This window comes from Medicago sativa, chromosome 4 (assembly GCF_051527215.1).
Source record: "Medicago sativa cultivar Bolivia chromosome 4, Bolivia_mono, whole genome shotgun sequence".
Classification (NCBI taxonomy): Eukaryota; Viridiplantae; Streptophyta; class Magnoliopsida; order Fabales; family Fabaceae; genus Medicago; species Medicago sativa.
The window spans coordinates 49,961,740-49,984,636 of NC_140752.1; the positions used below are offsets into that span (position 1 = coordinate 49,961,740).

General features: G+C 37.7%; 1 protein-coding gene and 1 non-coding gene across 2 annotated transcripts; one reads left to right on the forward strand and one right to left on the reverse strand.

The window, feature by feature from the left end:
- Nucleotides 1-18,608: 18,608 nt before the first annotated feature.
- LOC146929587 (small nucleolar RNA R71) lies at nucleotides 18,609-18,715 on the reverse strand. The gene has a single exon (XR_015009124.1). It is a non-coding gene; the product is annotated as a small nucleolar RNA R71 (small nucleolar RNA).
- A 2,325-nt stretch (nucleotides 18,716-21,040) lies between these two features.
- On the forward strand, nucleotides 21,041-22,327 carry LOC146929588 (uncharacterized). Its single transcript, XM_085707363.1, has 3 exons — nucleotides 21,041-21,159; nucleotides 21,547-21,940; nucleotides 22,025-22,327. The coding sequence occupies exons 1-3, from the start codon at nucleotides 21,041-21,043 to the stop codon at nucleotides 22,325-22,327; spliced, it is 816 nt and encodes a 271-aa protein (XP_085563489.1).
- Nucleotides 22,328-22,897: the final 570 nt, after the last annotated feature.

A 22,897-nucleotide genomic window follows, 5' to 3' on the forward strand; every position in this document is an offset into this window, starting at 1 on the left:
GCGAAAATTCTTTTTAGTGGGGGAGAGTTGTAACAGCCTGATTTTTTCGACAGATTTATTTTATTTATTTATTTATGTGTGTTATATGTACTCTTATGTGATTATTGCCTCTGTGTGTATTTTTGGTTGGGAATCATAGAATTCGGTATTAGGAGGGCATTTTTGTCATTTTGGACTTAGGGGCATTTTGATCATTTTGAGAGCAGGGGTAATTTTGTAATTTTTTTGCTGGAAGTTATTTTGAGTGCTTAGTAGAGTATTATTTTACCAAGTTACTAGAGGGTGTAGTAATTATTTTATTTACCGATAAGTGACCGTTAGTGTTATATTTTACCGTTAAGTGAGTAGTAACATTTTTGAGGTTAGAATAGAAATGGGTTAGGCCCATTAAGGTTTGTGAGATGAGCCCAATTAAGTGAGCCTATATAAACTAAATGTTCGTAAAGAGTTAGGGTTTTTCACCAACATTTTTCATTTGAGAAGAGAAGAGTTAGAGGCTAGAGGGAAGAACAAGAACAAGGGTTAGAGGCAAGAGGGGATTCATCATCTAGGAGCTAAATTGAAGCTTGGGTTAGAGATTCTTTGTGCTAGAGGTAAGAGGGTTAGGTTTCAACCATAATTCCTAACTTTTCTTTTTTACCTATTTTGTGAAATTGATGAATTGAACCTAATTGATTGTAAATTCGTTTTGATGCAATGTTTGGGTATGTAAATTGAATGTTAATTGAGTTTTTGATGATGAAATTACATGCTTAAATTGTGGTTATATGTATGCTTTTCAATTTTATCCAAAAATGATGATATGAGGTGTTGTTGTGATGAATTGTTGATGAATTCATGATGATTAGTTGCTGTTGTTGTTGAGAGAGGTTGTTGTTGATGATTAAAACCTTGGGTAATCATAATTGTTGAGTTTGCTATGACTTTGTGTGGTTTTTGAAGTTTTGATGAAAAATGGGTCAAATGATGATTTTTGTCAAGAGAATGTTTTGGGGCAAATTTTATATGGAATTGAGTGTCTTTTCATGTTTAGAAATGTTTAAACAAACTTTGGGATCAAATTTGGGCATTGGGAAGTCAAAATTGGGGTTTTGGGGTGAAAATGGCTCTTTTTCCCGAAACTACTGTCATAACTCGCAACGCACTCGCAATGGCGAGTTGGATGCGAGCAACAGGGGCTCCCTGGAGCCAACTCGCAATGGCGAGTGAATTTACTCGCAGTTGCTCATTGCACAGGGCAGAACCCCCTATTTCGCATTCTTGCATCTTTTTCCCTCATTTTTGTCGTGAACTGGTTTTTGGTACAAACATGAAAATTGCAGATAATATTTTAAGCTTTCTAAGGGTGTTGGTTTGACTTGAATATGATTCTTGGTTTTCAAGTTATGTGGAAAATACTCTTGAAAAGTTTTGTCGAAAAAATCCCGCATAACTAGTTCTAAGTCGACCCAATCCTCGCGGAATGTTTTTAATCTTTGAAACTTGATTGTTATGAGTTCAACTAAGGTGGTTAAACTGTGATGTAGTGAACCTACTTGTTTTACTTAGAAATTGGGAAATTCTTTGAAAAATGATAATTGAGACGAACTTTGTGATTTTCATGAATTCGTCGCATTTGGCCGGTGAAACGCCAAGGTATCCTCTAGTGCATTCATATGTGGCCTAGTGGTATGCCTAGTTGAGGCATTGGAACTCGTTTACTTGGTTTTGGTTAAATGAATCAATTATTTTCAATATTGTGATTTTTGAGACGAACTTGATTGAAAATGATCATTGAGGGCCAATTGCTTATGAACCCTTTATGATTAGATTGATATGATTATGAGATGATATATGAATGGTTGTTAGGTGACGAATATGATGTTTGTGATCATATGTTGTAATTGTTCTTTTATTTGGAATGTAAGGAACTATGTGGAGATATGAAACTATATGATATAGTTGAATGATGATTATAGCCGTTGATTATAGCCGTTGAATTGTTGTGAACATATGCATAGTGAATTGAGTCATATGTTCATGCATCATATGTCGTGTCAGATGTTATATCCATATTGCCGTTGACTATAGCCGTTGATAATGATGTTTTTGTTGCATCATGGGTGACGACCTTGAGGTGTTTTGGTACCACATGCATCTAGATGAGTCTAGAGCCATTGCATACTTGTTGGTGAATTGAAATGCATTTGAGTTGTGAATGATGATTGAATTTGTTAATTGTTGATTAAGATGGTTGATTTTGTGATGTGTGTATGATACACTTGTGGATATGAACTTGAGATGATGATATTGAATGATGTGAATGTTAAGAATACTTGTGAGTACGTGTATAGTTTGTCATCCATCGTTCTTAAATGTATCTTTCATTCTCAAAGTTTCTTGTTAATTTTAACTGGATTATGATGATGTAATGCTAACCCTCAGTGGTTTACCACCTACCTTTCTGTATGGACGGGTAGATGGAGTGCAGGATGCTTAGGCTTGTGTTGATGTTGCCGAGGAGCGGAGTTCCTCTTTTTATGTGCAAGTGTCTAGATTAGGACTCTGATCTAGGGTAGTTCTTGCATGTTGGATTTCTATTTGATCATGTAGTTTTGGTGTTGAGACATTATTATGTTGAGATTTGAGATATCATTGTATCTGAGATTGGAGGATGTTATTTTTGTATCTCTATTCTGAGATTTGTAGTTGTTATGGATTATATATATGTTCCGCTGCTATGTGATGTAACATGATCTTTTTGCATGTATGTTTTAATTTGGAAGATGTAGCATCTATTTCTAGAATATATTTGTATATTCGCGCGTTTTACCGCTTAATAGAAGTAGGGTGTTACACCTTTTGCACACTTGTGTCCTCAATTAACCAATAAAACTAACTTCAGGTTTTTCACTTCAGACTTTGAAGGTCTTCAGACTCTGACAGGGTCTTCAGACTCCGGTGTCTTCAGACTCTGACTTGCAACAAAGCTTCTCTTGTAAATTCTTTTGCTCTCAATTGTTCTTCTAGAACCAATACCTTGTTTTAAGACTTATAAATTTTAGTTTATGGTCCTGCACACTTGAACAAATATTAGCATATCCAATTGAACTTTTAGTACATAGTTATCATCAAAACTTAAGGTGACAATGTTAAACACATTTTGTTCCAACATAACCAAATCCCAAGTACCGTTGGAGTGCAAATAATCCATCTAATCAATCATAGCTTGTTGCCATCCAGGGTCAGACATAGCATCACCTGCAGTTTTGATTCTATATATAGAATCCAAAGAAACCACAAAAGCAGAATAAGATGGAGATAATCGATAGTAATCCAAATTACAAGCATAAATAGGATTAGGATTTCGAGATAACCTGATACCTTTACGAAGTACAAGTGGTAATTCAGATGTACGTAAGATTCAGAGTACGAGAGTCCAATGGAGTAGGAGAAGAGTATTAAGAAATAGGCGGTGGATGTGGCCTCCGTTGGTAGACATGTATAGTAAGTGGGGTGTAAGAGACATGTGCGGGGATAAGGACACGAGTTGCTGCAATGAAAGGAGTGATGACCTAGAGAATGTTTCTGACGGAATAAAATTATTGAGCTCTGTGCGAGTAGAAGGAAATAATGAACGAGTTTCAAAGAAGCTGACATCGGCAGAGACAATGTATCACTGAAGATCTAGGGAATAGCATCGATAACCTTTCTGGTAGCCAAGGAAAAGACACTTGAGATATTTTGCAGCAAGTTTATCTTTACCTGGAGCAAGGTCATGAACAAAACATGTGCACCCAAAGACACGGAGTGGTAGTATATAAAGATGTTGTTGGGGGAACAAAATGGAATATGGTACTTTGTTTTTGAGTATAGAGGAAGGCATCCGATTGAGTAGGTAGCAAGCTATGAGGATCACATCTCCCCAAAAACGAAGGCGTGCATTATTTTGAAGGAGCATGGTACGAGCCGTTTTAACTTAGTGTCGGTTCTTTCTTTCAGCAACACCGTTTTGTTGAGGAGTGTGTGCACATGAAGTCTGATGGAGGATACATTGTGAGGACAAAAAATATTGAAAAGAAGTATAGACAAATACTCACAAGCATTATCCCTTCTTAATATTTTAATTTGGGTACCAAATTGTGTTTTGATTTCTGATCAAAAGGTTTGAAAGATTAAGAAAACATCTGAACGATTTTTCATCAAAAATATCCAGGTGCATCGAGAAAAATCGTCAATAAAAGTAACAAAGTATTAATAAGAGAAACATGAAAGAACAGGAGTAGGGCCCTAAATATCATAATGAACTAATGCAAAAGGAGATGCAGCTCGTTTAATAACTCTACCAGAAAAGAAACTCCTGATATGTTTTCCGAACTGACATGATTCACAATTAAAGGTTGACACTTTTTAGAGACTTGGAACCATAAGATGAAACTTTTGAAGGCTAGGATTTCATAGACATTGAGGAACAACAAGTGGAGACTCAACAACTATACATGCAATAGGTGTTGTGGTTGTCGAAAGGTAATACAAGCCTTTAGACTCATGCCCTACTCCAATTGTCCTCCCAGTATTCTGATCCTGCACCAAAACACGATTTTTAGCAAAGGTGATATAATAGGGTAGTGTATGAGTGAGTTTACTTATGAATAATAGATTAAATGGACAACCAGGAACGTAAAACACAGAATCGAAAGTAAGTGTTGGTAGGGGACTTGTTTGGCCAATGCTTTCACATTTGGCATGTAATCCATTTTCCAAAGTAACATTAGGGAGTGTGTCCTTATAAGTGAGATGGGAGAAAAATAATTTGTTACCAGACATGTGATCAGAGGTGCCTGAGTCAAGCAAGGATCCATGGTCCAAGTGAAGAAGGCTAAGTAACAAAGGTAGCATGATTACCAAACCGAGCAACATAGGCAAGGCAACCAATATTGTAGTGAAATTGAAGACTGAACATACAACACTTGCTTCGGTACTGGACATTATGTTCTACATGAAGACAAAGGAGAAAGTTGTTGGAAAATCAGAAGATTATGAAAAACACCTCGTAGGTGGACAAAGAGGGTACTGCGATGGCCTTAGTTGAAAAAACGGTTTTCGGAACATATCATACGCACTATCACGCGTAGTGGTTGAGGTGGCACGTATGGTGGCAATAAAATGCTCACGGTGGTCGTCGGAATATTTCACGACGTTTGGTGGTGGTGGATGATGGTGGGTCACTTTGAGAAGAGACTAGCTGGTGAAGGCACAACTTTGAACTTGTTGAAGGAGCTCACTGGTGGTGTAGCACATTGGAAAGCAACACAAAGAAAAGGAAACCCTTGAAACATATACCAAGTAAAGTTTTAGTTGTAAATCTGTGTAACTTGTATGTCTTGTGTAGATCACACCTCATATATTTATAAGGGAAATGCTAACCGGTGCCCCCGGGGCACTGGTTAAGGGTATGAAAAACGAAATTATATAGTAGTTAATGCATTGAAATTGTGTAATTAATTTATAATAAAGCAAAAACAATTTTCTTTTATGGTAATAATTCCCTTTTATGATTTAACTATTTTAGTATTTATAATAAACCTTTACTAATATCAAATGTTGTTATTATTGTAGTGCCGTTCCTATTTAAATATGATTTAACTATTTTTAATTTTTAATTTAGATTTCTATTGTACTAGTGTTATTATTTTAAATAGATTTCACATTTTCATTGAATTAAAATGGGTTTTGTACAATGTCTCTGAAGTTTTGATGATATAACAAAGTATGAAAAGAATAATTAGATACCCTAATGTGTGTTTGAGTATGCAGGACCACAAATCATTCTATTCGAAATTTTGAGGAAAAGATTCAACGTCTTTGATGAAGCTTCAAAATGACGCATTTGATGTGTTGGCACTCTTCAACAATAGCTCTCAAAACTTTTGCTATATAAGGACCTGAGTAGTTTAAGAAAAACAACAAGACTACTATCATCTTACAAGTACCTTTACTCTTTAAAATTAAATAGCGCAAACACACTTAGAGAAATTTTTACAAACTTTTATATTTTAAAATTTGTTAAGTACCAGAAGTCATATGAACTTAAATTTCTTACATCTCTGATCGTATATGTCTCTATATGTGATTGAAAAAAGGAAGACTCTTACTTATGTGTTTGAGCAAATAGTAATCTTGTGTGATTATAGTGAAAATCTTAAAAAAGAAAAAAAAAACAAAACAAAAAATTTGGAGTCGGTAAAAGAATTTTAAGATAAACTTTGTTTGGAGTCGGTAAAAGAATTTTAAATTACTTGCAAGGCACAAGGGAGAAGCGAATATAAACCCATCAGTAACTAAAAGTTAGTTTTTTTTTTTTTTTTGGTTACACTGACAACATGAAAAAGAACGTTGAGCTATGTACTCATTTTTATATTTAGGAAAGAATGTTTTTGAAAAATATGTTTTTAAACTCAAATTCAAATATAATTCGAAAAGAGAAAGGAAAAAAAATTAAAAGGCGATGGTGGACATGAACTGAACCCAAGCAAAATTCAATGAAATCTAAAAAACTTGGGAATCAAATCCCACAAAGTCTTCCCTTAGGCGAGGGTTTATTTAAAGGGAAATGTTAACTTGTGCCCTCAAGGCACAAGTTAATGATTCAAATATAGAAAAAAAATTATTGGAATTTGTGCATTGCATTCAATATTTAACTTTTTAATCATTTAAATGCACAAAATTTTAGATAATCTTTCTTCTTTTTGGTTTCTTAACATGTGCCCTAAGGGCACAAGTTAACACTACCCTTATTTAAAAGATATGAATAGCTAGTTGTTGGTCTTAGGAAACTTGTTGTTTCGCAACATGACTACATCGTTGGCACGTTTCTTTTCCTGAGATTGTTGCATTTCTCCTTGATTAATGGTCACTGCTTCAATACAAGTAACATGTTTTGCAGGATCAAGTGATAGGTCATTGCCATTTAATTCAGGGCCATGTGAGAGCAACGGAGAACTTCCACCAGTTGTGATGAGACTTAGTTGATTACCTGTGTAAAGATCCATTTGAATATTTAGCTTTTTTTTTTCTTTTCATAAAGCTAGAAATGAATTAAAAGAGTCAGGTGCTGCCTGAACCACTAACATCAACCAGTCCAAACAAACAAAACAAAACACCTCAAAACAAAGGGAGGCCAGAATCAATCAGAATAAACTCTAGAGTAAGCTAACCCTACACTATCCCTATAAAGGAGAGGAAGGATGAAAGAAGGTGGTGCATGTAACGCCCTATTTCTATTAAAGCGATAAAACATGCGAATAAAGCATAGATTCAAGAAATAGATGCTACGTCTCAACAAAATCCAAAACAACATGCATGTATAAAAATATATCATCAGTTGCAGCGGATACAAATCATACATCTCCTAAATATACATGCCATGATCAAGACACATCATCATAAAAATCCTCCAATCCCAACAAGTGGGTAAATCTCAATAATAAAATAAAATCCAACAACATCATAAAGACACCGACAACCTAATCAGAGCCTAAACCTACGATTCCAAAACGATAACGGAGATTAGCTCCCGCTATCCAAGCACTCACCAAAAGGGAACTACTCCTGCACAGCGTCTACCCATCCATACAGACAGGTAGGCGGTTAAAACCACTGGAGGTTAGCTTTACATCAATCATAATCAATTTATAAACAATTTGACATAAATCAATTCAATCCTTCACTAATCAACATGAGCAATTAACTTCCATATACACATTCACAAAACAATTCCAATTATCACAAGTATATGTATTCTTCACACACTTATCATCATCATTCTTCATACAACGACAACAATCAAGACTCGTGCCAATGTGATATGCACCTATACTCGACGCATACATGCATGTGGTACCAAATCTCCTCAAGGTCGTCACCTATGATGCAACAAAAACATCATTATCAACGGCCATAGTCAACGGCAATATGGATATAACATCCGAAACGACATATGATGCATGAACATATGACTCAATCCAACCTGTATATGTTCACAACAATTCAACGGCTATAATCAACAGCTATAATCAACATTCAACTATGTCATATAGTTTAACAACTCCATACAATTCTTTACAATCCAAGTAAAGGAGAAAATACAACAAATGATGACAAACATCATATTCATCACCTAACAACCATTCATAAATCTTCTTACAGTCATATCAAATTATGCATAATGGATTTATATGGCAATCGGCTCTTAAAACCATTTTCAACAACGTTCGTTTATCATTCCACAATTTTACCATAATTGAAGTAATTGAACCAAAACCAAGTAACAAGATCCAATGCCTCAACTAAGTATACCTCTAGGCTACATGTAAGTGCAGTAGAGTATACCTTTACGTTTCACCGGCTAAATACGACGAAATCATGAGAATCAGAAAGTTCGTCTCTCTTTATCACTTTTCAAGAAAATCCATTTTCAAAGCAAAACAAGTTAAGACTTGACGAAACCAATGACAACCATTTTTAGAAACCATATAATCAGTATACAAAAGTTAAGTTCAATTCACAAAATCAAGTCCAATTCGATTCAAACGATGTTCCAGTAGGTTTAAGTGTATAAACAGAGATTAAACAAGTTAAAAGAAACATTTTAGAAAGCCCGAATTGGTCCCCAAGTGCCCGAAACAAAAATCAAAGGTTGCTGAAACTGGGCAGGTTCGCTTAAGCGAAGGCCTGGTTTACTTAAGCGAACAAGTTCCAGAAGCTACTATAATGGTTCGCTTAGCGTTCGCTGAAGCGAACAGTCATAGTTCTGCGGAAAAATATTACGGGTTTCAACCCTTTTCACCCCAAAATCCTAATTTTGATCATTCCAAACCCCAAAACTCAATCCAAAAGATGTTTACAGGTCATATACATTTCAAAACACTTAAACATGCATAAGTTTTGAGATTACAAATTCAATTCAACAAAAATCATCAATTCACCAAAACTCTCACAACTTTCAACAACAACAACAAATCTCATCACCATTCACCAAATCATGATACCCAATGCATCAATTCATCAACAACTCATCTAACAACAACAACATCATCATCTAATCATGAAATCATCCACAATCTAACAACCACAACATGATTCTTCATCAATTTCACACAAAAACTCATCATGTTCACATATACCCATTTTAACATACAAATTCAACAACAACAACACAATTATCATTCAATTCATGTACATAATCATATCATCACAATTAAGCACGAATTTCTACAACCAAATTCAAATCAACCACTTATTCAATTAAGCACTTAAGCAAAAGATTAGGAAATAAGCTACAACTATTAATTATGATTGAATTCTAACCCCCTTACCTTAATTCTCCACAAACTCAAGCTAAGGCTTCACTTTAGCTCCAATCCTTGAATCCTCTACCTTCCTCTAGCTCTCTCTAGCTTTGCTCTTCAAACCCTTATCTTCTCTTGCTCTTTCTCTCTATACCTCTTCTCAAAATGTGTAAAATGATATGAAACCCTATTTTCTCTAAAGACTAGAGTTTATATAGGCTCTACATAATTGGGCTCAACTCACAATACCTTAATGGGCCTAACCCATTTACTAATATAATTCAAAATGTTTATATCCACTTAACGGTAAAATATAATAATGACGGTCACTTACCTGTTATAAAATAATTCACTACAACCCCCTAGTAGTTAGTAAAATAATAACGGCTCTCACTAAGCACTAAAAATAACCCTCATCAAAACTACTAAATTACCCCTACTCACAAAATGACCAAAATACCCCGGAGTCAAAAATGACTAAAATATCCTTCTAACACCGAATTCTACAACTCCCGACCAAAAATACACACAGAGGCAATCAATCACATAAGAACACATATAAACACATATAAAAACAATTAAATTAAATCTAGCAAAAAATCGGGCTGTTACAGTGCAGGCCACCACTGTGAAGAAAACATGGGCAGACCCTGGGCATTCTTTGCTAAAGCATCAGCAACCTGATTCCCCTCTCTAAGCACATGCTCACAAGAAATTTGAATGCTTTTGAAGAATTTTAAACAATTGTGCCACCTTGCTCTCATTTGCCAAGGGACCCCAACATTCTTGTTAAAGGCATTAACCACTCTAGTAGAGTCAGTTTCCAGACAGATATGGGTTAGCTGCATCTCCATAGCTTTCTCAATTGCAAGAAGGCAAGCAGCAAACTCAGCCTCCAGAGCTGTGGCATAACCAATGTTGCTAGATATTGCACCAAGAAAGGCATGACTAGAATCTCTAATGACAATGCCAATAGCACCACAAGGTTGAGACCCTATAGATGAGCCATCACAATTGAATTTAATCATAACAGTGGCTGGGGGGCACCAGTGCACCTCTTGTCTGACAGAGACAGACTTAGTTTTAAGACGGATGTTGAACAGTTTAGCAACTTTATAATCATGCATATCAGAATTTCCTTTGGTCAAAACCTGATTGTAACTTAGCTTAACCTCTGCCAATATACTGTTGAAAAGGGATGCCATGGAGAGATGTTTGTTCTGAAAACATCTCTAATTTCTCTCTATCCAAATTGTCCAGATAGTATGGATGATGGCAAAATTCATGACTTGTTGCACCAGCTTACTTCCTCTACTAAGAATTCCCATAATCATATTCATGCAGCTAGTTTGGTCTAAAGGGATATCAGTACCGTTGCAAAGCCAGTTCCATAAGCAGGAAGTCACCTCACATACAAAAAAGATATGATTGGATGAATCAGCTTATTTCCTGCAAAAGCAACATATTGAAACAATTATGCACCATTAGGCTGTTACAACTCTCCCCCATTAAAAAGAATTTTCGCCCTCGAAAATTATCTGACGGAAACAACTCCGGATACGAAACCTTCATCCTATTCTCCGATTCCCAAGTGGCACTCTTACCAGTTGGTCCAACCCAAATCACTCAACGGTCAAATTATATCTTACTTCCAAATCATCCACTTGAATCACATGAGACACATCATACACATACTTCACAACTGAGACACATGAAACACATCGTGAAGATTCGACAAAGATGGTAGTAACGCAATTTGATACGTTACAACCCCAACCTTCTCAACAACCTCAAACGGTCCAACAAATCGAGGAGTCAACTTCTGACACTTCAAAGCACGACCAACACCGGTTACAGGATTCACTCTCAAAAACATATGATCACCTACCTGAAACTCAATGTCCTTCCTCCTCTTATCATGGTAACTCTTCTGCCTACTCTGAGACGCTCTCATCTTCTCTTGAATCATCTTAACCTTTTTCGTAGTCTCTTGCACAACCTCCGGTCCTAACAAAGCACTTTCACCTGACTCATACCAACACAGCAGCGTCCTACACCTCCGACCATACAAAGCCTCAAATGGTGCCATTCCGATACTAGAATGAAAACTGTTGTTGTATGTAAACTCAATCAACGGTGAACATTCGACCCAACTGACACCTTGCTCCAACACACAAGCTCTCAACAAATATTCCAAACTCTGAATAGTCCTCTCCGTTTGACCATCAGTCTGGGGATGATAAGCAGAACTCAACCTGAACTTAGTCCCCAAAGCAGCCTGCAAGCTCTCCCAAAACTTAGAAGTAAACTTCGGTTCCCGATCCGACACAATACTAGAAGGAATACCATGCAATCTAACAATCTGCTCAATGTAGATCTCAGCCAACTTCGTCACAGACATACCGGTCTTGATAGGAACAAAATGTGCCGACTTCGTCAACCGATCAACAATTACCCAAATCGAATCAAAAATCTTCACAGTCTTCGTCAACGCTTCGACGAAATCCATAGAGATACTATCCCACTTCCACTCTAGCACAAACATCATTTACATCAAACCCGACGGTTTCTGATGTTCAATCTCAGACTTATGACAAACCAAACAAGCATACACAAACTCTGCAATCTCCTTCTTCATTCCAGCCCACCAAAACAACCTCTTCAAATCCTGATACATCTTAGTCGCTCATGGATGAATACTTAGACTACTCCTGTGACCTTCTTCCAAAATCCGTCTCTTAAGCTCAAGAACATCACACAAACACGATCACGAAACATCAAAACACCGTTCTCACCCAATCTAAAGTCTCCACCCTTACCTTGGTTAACCAACACCACACGATCTACAAGTTCCAAATCTTCCTTCTGTCCATTCTTGATCTCTTCCAAAATATTACTCGTCAGCTTCAACATTCCCAACTTCACACTCTTCGGTGTCAATTCACTAACCAAACTCTAATCTCGAAACTGCTCAATCAACTCTAACTCTTTAACCATCAAAGCAGACATATGCAACGACTTCCAACTCAAAACATCTGCCACCACATTCGCCTTTCCAGGATGATAACTCAGCTGAAAATCGAAATCCTTAAGATACTCCAAACATCTTCCCTTCCTCATATTCAATTCCTTCTGATCAAACAGGTACTTCAAACTCTTATGGTCACTGAACACTTGAAACTTAGAACCATACAGATAATGCCTCCTAATCTTCAACACATACACAACGACCGCTAATTCCAAATCATGAGTCGGATAATTCTTCTCATGCACCTTCAACTGCCTCGACGCATAAGCCACAACCTGACGATTCTGCACACGCACACCACCAAGACCCATCTTAGAAGCATCACCATACACAACAAACGATTCCTTTGGATTCGACAAAATCAACACTAGGGCTGAAGTCAACCTCTTCTTCAACTCTTGGAAACTCTTCTCACACTTAGCATCCCAAACATAAGCTTGTCCTTTCCGAGTCAACTACGTCAATGGAACGCCAACTTGGAGAATCCCTCAATAAACCTCCGATTATAACCTGCCAATCCAAGAAAGCTTCTAACTTCAAAAACAGACTTAGGTGACTCCCACTGCAACACTGCATCAACCTTCGACGGATCCACGACAAAACCACCTTCAGAAATCACATGACCAAGGAAACTCACTTCCCGCAACCAAAACTCACACTTTGACAAGTTAGCAAACAACTCATTCTCCTTCAAGACACCCAACACAATCCTCAAATGCTTGACATGCTCTTATTCTGACTTTGAATACACCAAAATATCATCTATAAACACCACCAATAAACGGTCCAGAAAAGGATGAAATATCCTATTCATATATTCCATGAAGACACCTGGGGCATTAGATACTCCAAATGGCATCACAGAATACTCATAGTGTCCATACCTTGTTCGGAACGCATTTTTGGATATATCTTCCGCCTTTAATCTAATCTGATGATATCCTAATCTCAAATCAATCTTGTTGAACACTTCCGCACCAACTAACTGATCCATCAAATCATCTATCCTCGAAAACGGATACTGATTCTTAATCGTCACCTTGTTCAACTGCCGATAATCCACACACAACCTCAAGCTTCCATCCTTCTTCTTAACCAACAACATAGGAGCACCCCATGGAGAAACACTCGGCCTGATAAATTGCTTCTCGAGCAACTCTTCCAATTGCTGCTTCAATTCACCTAACTCTGATGCAGACATCCGATACGACACAATCGAAATAGGACTCGTTCCTGGTACCAAATCAATTGCAAACTCAACTTCCCTCTCTGGTGGCAATTCGGTAATGTCGTTCGGAAAAACTTATGGAAACTCTTACATTACCGGCAAATCACCAATTCCTTTCTCACTAATTTTCTTCAAGGATGCAAACATCATGAATACACTAGCTTCACCGTCCAAAGACTTCTTCACTTGCTCCGCGGTCAAGAACTTCTCACCCATCTCAGCTACCGGCTTAGAAAATGTTATACTCTTAGTCAAACAATTAATGTTAACACCAAAAGTCAACATCCAGTCCATACGAAAAATCACGTCCATATGCTTCAACGGAAGACACACAAGGTCCAACTCAAAATCAACGTTACCAAAATTAACAGGACACTTAGCACACACTAAGGAAGTACTCACCGAACCACTAGCCGGGATGTCAATGACCATCCCTCGCGACAACGGAGTCAAAACCAAGTTCAAACGCTCAACACAACTAACCGAGATAAAAGAATGAGTAGCACTAGTATCAATAATTGCAATCAAAGGAGTACTATTGATAAAACACATACCTCGGATGAGATTATCCGGATGCTCCACCTCTTCCGCATTCAATGCAAACACCTTCCCCGCCGCCTTCTTCGGATTGGTACACTTAGTACTGAGATGACCCTTTTCACCACAATTGAAACAAGTAATATCCATCTTGCACTCAAACGCCTTGTGACCTGCTTTCCCACACTTGTAGCAACTCTCTCCCTTCTTGCAATCACTAGGGTAATGACCCAAGATTCCACACTTGTAGCACCTCACCTCAGCAACATTCGACTTAGAGCCTCCACCAAACTCTTTCTTCTTTCCCTTGTCCTTGTTGTATGACTTCCCAGATCCATGGCCTTTTCCCTTCTTCTCATTCATCGCCTTATAATGGTTCACCTTGACCCTTCCGGCATCATCGAACATACGACACTTGTGCACCAAAGTATCAAAGTCTCGGATCTCCTGAATACCCATATACTGATAGATATCCGGCCTCAATCCACTTTCAAACTTCACACACTTAGAAACCATCACATCCTCAACATTGATGTACGAACGTAACCTCGAAAGCTCTTCGAATTTAGCCGCATACTCTGCCACTGAACGATTCTCTTGCTTCAAGTTCAAGAATTCCACTTCCTTCTTGGTCCTCAAATCCTCAGGAAAATACTTCCTCAAAAACTCACTCTTGAACCTAGCCCAAGTCACAACTTCTCCACTAGCCTCAAGCCTTCCCTTAGCATTCGTCCACCAATACTCAGCCTCCTCAGCAAGCATGTGAGTAGCCAATCTGAACTTCCAATCCTCACTAGTCACCATAGCACGAAAGAACGTCTCCATGACTTGCACCCATGTCTGAGCTCCTTTCGGGTCATACCTACCCTTGAACGTTGGCGGACTGTTTCACAAGAAACGATCGAGCCACTGCTGCTCAGCTTCTACAGGATCACGATGACCAACCGCCGCCTACTCGTTAGCCTGAGCCAACACCTGGGCCATCGAAGCTAAAGCATGTGCAATTGCCTCATCATCTCTACCACCATCCATCTCACGACAACACAAAACCAACCAACCGATAAGAACAAAAGCACAACAAGATAAGTATCGAAGGTAACTCATTACCATTCGTATACTAACAGGAAAATTCAACTGATGCTAGTCCGGACAAGACTAACCAGGCTCTGATACCAACTTGTAACGCCTTATTTCTATTAAAGCGATAAAACGAATAAAGCATATATTCAAGAAATAGACGCTACGTCTCAGCAAAATCCAAAACAACATGCATGTATAAAAATATCTCATCAGTCGCAGCGGATACAAATCATACATCTCCTAAATATACATGCCATGATCAATACACATCATCATAAAAATCCTCCAAGTCCCGACAAGTGGGTAAATCTCAATAATAAAATAAAATCCAACAACAGCATAAAAACACTGACAACCTAATCAGAGCCTAAACCTACAACTCCAAAACGATAACGAAGATTAGCTCCCGCTATCAAAGTACTCACCAAAAGCGAACTACTCCTGCATAGCGTCTATCCATCCATACAGACAGGTAGGCAGTCAAAACCACTGGAGGTTAGCTTTACATCAATCATAATCAATTTATAAACAATTTGACATAAATCAATTCAATCCTTCACTAATCAACATGAGCAATTAACTTCCATATACACATTCACAAAACAATTCCAATTATCACAAGTATATGTATTCATCACACACTTATCATCATCATTCTTCATACAACGGCAACAATCAAGACTCATGCCAATGTGATATGCATCTATACTCGACGCATACATGCATGTGGTACCAAATCTCCTCAAGGTCGTCACCCATGATGCAACAAAAACATCATTATCAATGGCTATAGTCAACGGAAATATGGATATAACATCTGACACGACATATGATGCATGAACATATGACTCAATCCACCATGTATATGTTCACAACAATTCAACGGCTATAATCAACATTCAACTATTTCATATAGTTTAACAACTCCATACAATTCCTTACAATCCAAGTAAAGGAGAAAATACAACACATGATAAGAAACGTCATATTCATCGCCTAACAACCATTCATACATCTTCTTACAATCATATCAAATTATGCATAAAGGATGTATAAGGCAATCGACTCTTAAAACCATTTTCAACAAAGTTCGTCTAACATTCCACAATTCTACCATAATTGAAGTAATTGAACCAAAACTAAGTAACAAGATCCAATGCCTCTACTAAGTATACCTCTACGCCACATGTAAGTGCAGTAGAGTATACCTATACGTTTCACCGGCTAAATACGACGAAATCATGAGAATCACAAAGTTCGTCTCGCTTCATCACTTTTCAAGAAAATCCATTTTCAAAGCAAAACAAGTTAAGACTTGATGAAACCAATCACAACCATTTTTAGAAACCATATAATCAGTATACAACCCTACTCCAATTGTTTGATAAAACGAGTTTCGGAAAAATCAACGTTCTTGGTCCTTTTTTCAAAAGTTAAGTTCAATTCACAAAATCAAGTCCAATTCGATTCAAACGATGTTCCAGTAGGTTTAAGTGTATAAACAGAGATTAAAAAAGTCAAAAGAAACATTTTAGAAAGCCTGGATTGGTCCCCAAGTGGCCGAAACAAAAATCAAAGGTTGCTGAAACTGGGCATGTTCGTGATGAGTCAATAATAAGCTAGTTTTAGCATAATATTTGGTTTCGTTTTAATTAGATTTGAGTTTAGTTTATTTTAATATTGTTTCCCTTTTTGAGCTATTTTACTTCAATTGCATATTATTATATTTCAGGAATAAATATTTGATGGATTGAGTCTTGGAGCAAAAGAAAGGAGTCTGGAGCTGATTTGGAGCAAAAATACGAAGATCCGGAGACAAAAATATGTCTCCCCCAAGTCAGAAGCTTGGCACGGCCCGTGCTAAGGCTTGGCACGGCCGTGCCACCTCCCAGGATGGCCTTTTGCTGATTTTGCTTAGGATTTAAGCTACTCTATTCTGGTTTTGACTAAAAAGCCCTTTATTGCATGTGGAACATTTTATTGATATAATTGCTTAGAATTTAAGTCGAATGTATCCTATAAATAGAGTAGCTAGCCATCACAAAAAAATCATCTTTATTTCCTTGAAATTCAATAACTGACAATTGTCTTTCTCAATAAAGTTCTTCTTTTATTTCTTAACTTTCTTGCTATTTACTTTATGCTTTCTCTCTTCTTCTCTATGTCTATGATGAACATGAGTGAGTAGACTTCTCTTGTCTTGGGATTGTTGGATAAGTCTAATGACATAATCCTAATCGAACCAAGCTTTAACCCTAATTTTATGTAATCTTAATTTCTAATCTAAAATCTAAATTCACCGTGTTAACATGAATTAACAATTATTAAACTGTGGAAACAAAAGTGGAGGGTTTGATAATTGTTAATCCATCATCCCAAATATCAATTCATAATGCGAACGCGGAGCTTTGATATTGGAACAAGTGAATTTAGACAAGAATTGCAAAGGCAGCTAAATAGTCTTTGCAATTCTTGAGACATGGGTTGTTTCAATCCTTATAAGCTTCTTCTAGTAATCAAATCATCTAAATAGGTTTGGTTGCTAGAGGTAAACTCTCACTGGACTTGGTCAGAAAGGTGAGGGGCTAAAGGGAAACCGGTCTTTAGAAATTAGGTATAAAACATGAAGTTATAAGTTAAGGTTTTGGCTTGTGAAGGACTTGTTATTATGATGAACCAATAATGCCAAGGCACCTTTTATTATTATATTTACTTTCAATCAACTGAAACTCTCAACTTTACAACTTGCTTCTCTTCTAATCATTCTCTAAAGGTTAAGTGAATTAAACAACTCCCTGTTGGATGATACTCTCTTTTATTACTACTTCGATAGACCGTGCACTTGCGGTTTATCCTATCACGTTTCCGATAGACCGGGGAGTTAACTAATTTGATTAACTTTTTCTTTTTGATTAGAAATTTTTTTTCTTTTTCTTTGTTTTCTTCTACTTCTTCTCTCTGTTACCGTTAACTCGTTGAATTCATTCCCGAGATGAAAAGGTTTTTACATAAAAGAAAGAGAGACGCACAAAATAATATCGCCATGGCTGATCGCACTATCAAAGAGTATGCAACGCTGTCTATGGCTGAGCCACAAGCTATTATTGTGTACCCAACGATTGAGGGTGGCAACTTTGAAATCAAGCCTGCCCTACTTAACTTGGTGCAGCAAAATCAGTTTTCGAGATCCCCCGCCGAGGATCCCAATCTTCACATCACTATTTTTCTAAGGATTAGCGGAACCATAAAAGAGAACCAAGAAGCCGTAAGACTTCATCTCTTTCCCTTTTCCTTAAGGGATAGAGCTAGCGCTTGGTTCCATTCACTTGAAGTCGGTTCCATTACTTCATGGGATCAAACGAGGCAAGCATTCCTTGCCCGGTTCTTTCCCCCTTCTAAAACTCCTAAACTAAGGGACCAAATCACACGGTTTAATCAAAAAGATGGGGAGTCTCTTTATGATGTGTGGGAGCGTTTCAAGGAAATGCTTAGACTTTGTCCCCACGATGGTCTAGAGAAGTGGCTCATAGTGCACACTTTTTATAATGTCTTGTCTTATACCACTAAGATGTCTGTTGATGCAGCTGCATGTGGAGCTCTAATGAACAAGAATTACACGGTTGCATATGCCTTGATTGAAGACATGACTCAAAATCACTACAAATGGACCGATGAGAGAGCCACCACCAATTCTTCACCCTCCAAAAGGGAGGCAGGTATGTACGAAGTCTCTAACTATGATCATCTTACTACTAAGATTGATGCACTAACTCAAAAATTTGAAAAACTAAATGTTAGTGCCATCACTTCTACTTCTGCATCTCCTTCTTGTGAAATCTATGGTACATCTAGTCATATTGGTGTTGATTGCCAACTAGGTAGTGCTATTAATGGTGTTGAGCAAATGAACTATGCTCAATACAACCAAAGGATGAGGCAAAACCAAAACTTTTATAAAAAATCCTCAAAATCCCTATGGACAAGTAGCACCACCTGGCTATGCAATCAATTAGAGAGTCGCTCAGAAATCAAATTTGTAAATTTTAATAGAGAATACTATTGCAAATCAATCTAAACAGCTACAAGAACTCAAAAACCAAACCGGATTTCTGACTGATTCTCTTTCCAAACTCAATACCAAAGTTGATTCTATTGCTACTCATTCTAAAATGCTTGAAACCCAAATCTCCCAAGTGGCCCAACAAGTGGCCACCCTTTCTCAAACACCAGGGGTTTTTCCTGGTTAAACTGAAGCCAATCCCAAAGCCCAGCTTAATGCTATTTCTTTTGGGGGTAGTAAGTTAGGAGAAACTATTGCTAAGGTTAAAAACATTGAGACAGAAAGTTCAAGCTTTTATGTGATAAAACGGTGATAGAAAATGAGAAATCGCTTGATGAGACCAAAGCTCCTTCCCCTTTAAAACTTGCTAATCTCAACTTGGAGGGTAAATTTAATAAATTTGTTAACATACTTAAGAAAATTTGCATTAAAATTCCCTTTGCGGAAGCTTTATCTCGGATGCCTCTATATGCTAAGTTTTTAAAGAAAATATTTTCAAAGAAAAAGACTATAGAGCATCATGAGACAATAGCTTTGGCTCGGGAAAGTAGTGCAATCATTCGGAAGACACCCCCTAAGATTAGAGATCCAGGCAGTTTTGCCATACCTTGTATGATTGGGAGTGAGACCATTGACAAAGCCTTGTGCTACTTAGGGGCAACTGTTAGTTTGTTGCCTTTGTCCCTCTTTAAAAGGATGGGGATAGGAGAGTTGAAACCTACCGAGTTGGTCTTGAAGTTAGTTGATCGTTCTACTATAAATTTAGCTGGTTTTGTTGAAGACATACCTATTAAGATAGAAGGGATATACATCCTGGATGATTTTGTGGTAGTTGACATTGAAGAGGACGATGACGTCCCTATAATCCTAGGTAGACCTTTCCTCGCGACTGTGGGAGCTCTTGTTGATGTTAAAAATGGTAGGATTGTCTTTCAAGTGAGTGATAAAATGGTAGGATTTGAGTTGGAAAATGTTATGAAAGGTCCCGCTCTTTACTCTTGTTGCATGCTTAAAGATCATGAAGTGAAATAACGCTTCATGGCGTCATCTACACAATATGATCTCTTTGATCCATTCTAAGGACACTTTCTAATCGTCAAGCTAATGACTCTAAAAGAGCGCTTCGTGGGAGGCAACCCACGCATTTATCTGCTTTTATTTTGTCTGTTTTTTGTTGTTGTTTTAAGTGTTTTGTAGGTAATTGTCTGAGTACGATTCAAAAAAAAAGATGAAAAATTTTGAAGCCCCAAGTCCAGAAGGTTGGCACCGCCCGTGCTCACATTGGCACGGACGTGCCAGATAAACCAAGCCAAACCAACAAAAAACTCCAGAAGGTTGGCACAGTCCGTGCCCCAAGTTGGCACGGCCGTGCCCGATCTCTTGCACCCTATAACCACAATTTTTTTATCTTCAACCCTCATTCTCAAACACAAACATCTCTCATCCTTCAAACTTCTCTCTAAAACCTCCATAACAAACAACCTTCAAACCTTCATATCTCCGTCAAATCTTCACCAAATCAATCAAATTCTTCCCTAAATCAATTCCAAACAACATTCTAAACAAAACCCAACAATCAAAAACAACTTTCATCCACCCAAACCCATAATTCACCAAATCCTTATTCCCCTTAACCTAACCTAAAAACCACAAATTCATACCCAATCTCCACACCTAAACTCATAAACCTTACTCTAACATTAACCCCAAACCTAAACCAACCTTTTCCACCAAAACTCTTTCCAAACCCTAACCTTCATCAAACCCACACAAGGTCAATGGCTTCAAGGAGAAGTGGCAAAGAACCAGCAAGATCTTCAGGAGGACCTCCACCAAAGAGGCAAGCACAAGAAAAGAATCATGGCATCAAGTTCAAGGACAACAAGCAAAGGGATAGGTATAAAATTCTAATCTCCAAACCCTTGCATCCTTCTAGATATCCTGATTCTCATAGTTTGAATATGCTAGGCATCAGAGATATTGTTTATAGGTTGCTAGGAAACTTAAGCTGGATTGAGATGTTGAGACCTATGAGAGGTTATGAGAATTTCACCTATGAGTTTCTAAGTTCTATTGTTTTCATTACGGATAGGTTTAATTTTGATAACCCTAACCATAGAGTTGTTTTCCCGCTAATGAATATTGATTATGATATGTCTTTTCATCACTTTTGTGATGCATTAGGCTTTGCAAACGAGGGGTATATCCATGATTCTTGGGATCAAAGTTTAAAGCCGGTTGACTATTAACCCGCTGTCTTTTGGGAACGTATCACCGGCCTTAGGCAATTTGTCACAAGAGCCAACAAAGCTAGTAACATTCACAACCCTGTGCTTAGGTACCATCAGAGGGTTATGGCTTGCACTATTTGGGGTAGAACTGAGTTAGGGAAAACTAGGACAGATGAGCTTTTCATGTTGTGGGCAATGCTTTATAATCACCCCGTGAACAATTGTTTCTACTTGCTTGATTATCTTGCCGATGTAGGTAATAGGCCTGCCGGAAAGGGAGAGATAGTGGTGGGTGGAATCATCACATACATAGCTAGGCAATTTGGAGTGGGTGAAGATGAAAGGATAAATCCGATTGAGGGAAACAATAGGCTGAACATAGACACCCTCATTGCTATGAACTTCATAAAACATCATCCACCCATGCAATATTCACTCAAACTCAATGTGCCTATTTTGTTACTACTTCATAACCCATCCTAGACTAACACCGAGGTGGAAGAAAATTTGTTGTATGTTGATGATGACCAGGTACATGAAAAGCAGAATCTAGATGAAGGAGAAGGTGCTCACTTGCACCATGATGTGGAAGAAGTTGCTAACTTGCACCATGATGGAGGGCACCATGACCAAGAAGCCGATGAGCTAAATGATAATGAAAGATGGGCATGGATGCAAGCTGAGGTTGAGAGGATAAGCACCGAGCAACAAAGGCAAGGTATTGAATTATCGGGGCTATGGAATGATGTCCAAAGGGGCAACCGCTTGACACAAGAGAACAATGAAATGCTCCGACGAATGATGCAACACCTTCATCTCCATGGTCCTCCTTAAGGACCTCAATGAAAAGTTGTGAGCTTTCCTCTTCCTCTCTTCACTTATCTTCCACTTTCTCTTATCTCTTCTCTCTTTCTCCTACTCTTTCTTCTAATCCTTCTTTTTCTTCTCATTCTTCTTCATCTTCTTCTTCTTCATCTTCATCTTCTTCTTCTTCTTCTTCTTCTTCTTCTTCTTCTTCTTCTTCTTCTTCTTCTTTCTTCTTCTTCTTCTTCTTCTTCTTCTTTCTTCTTCTTCTTCTTCTTCTTCTTCTTCTTCTTCTTCTTCTTCTTCTTCTTCTTCTTCTTCTTCTTCTTCTTCTTCTTCTTCTTCTTCTTCTTCTTCTTCTTCTTCTTCTTCTTCTTCTTCTTCTTCTTCTTCTTCTTCTTCTTCTTCTTCTTCTTCTTCTTCTTCTTCTTCTTCTTCTTCTTCTTCTTCTTCTTCTTCTTCCTTCTTCTTCTTCTTCTTCTTCTTCTTCTTCTTCTTCTTCTTCTTCTTCTTCTTCTTCTTCTTCTTCTTCATCTTCTTCTTCTTCTTCTTCTTCTCTTCTTCTTCTTCTTCTCTCTTCTCTCTTCTTCTTCTTCTTCT

Excerpts from the sequence above, each read along its gene's own strand:
- LOC146929588 (XM_085707363.1), top strand. The coding sequence starts at position 21,041 with ATGGCTTCAAGGAGAAGTGGCAAAGAACCAGCAAGATCTTCAGGAGGA. Across the intron at positions 21,160-21,546 it reads GACAACAAGCAAAGGGATAG|GCAATTTGTCACAAGAGCCA; the intron begins GTATAAAATTCT and ends CACCGGCCTTAG. Across the intron at positions 21,941-22,024 it reads AATATTCACTCAAACTCAAT|GTACATGAAAAGCAGAATCT; the intron begins GTGCCTATTTTG and ends GATGATGACCAG.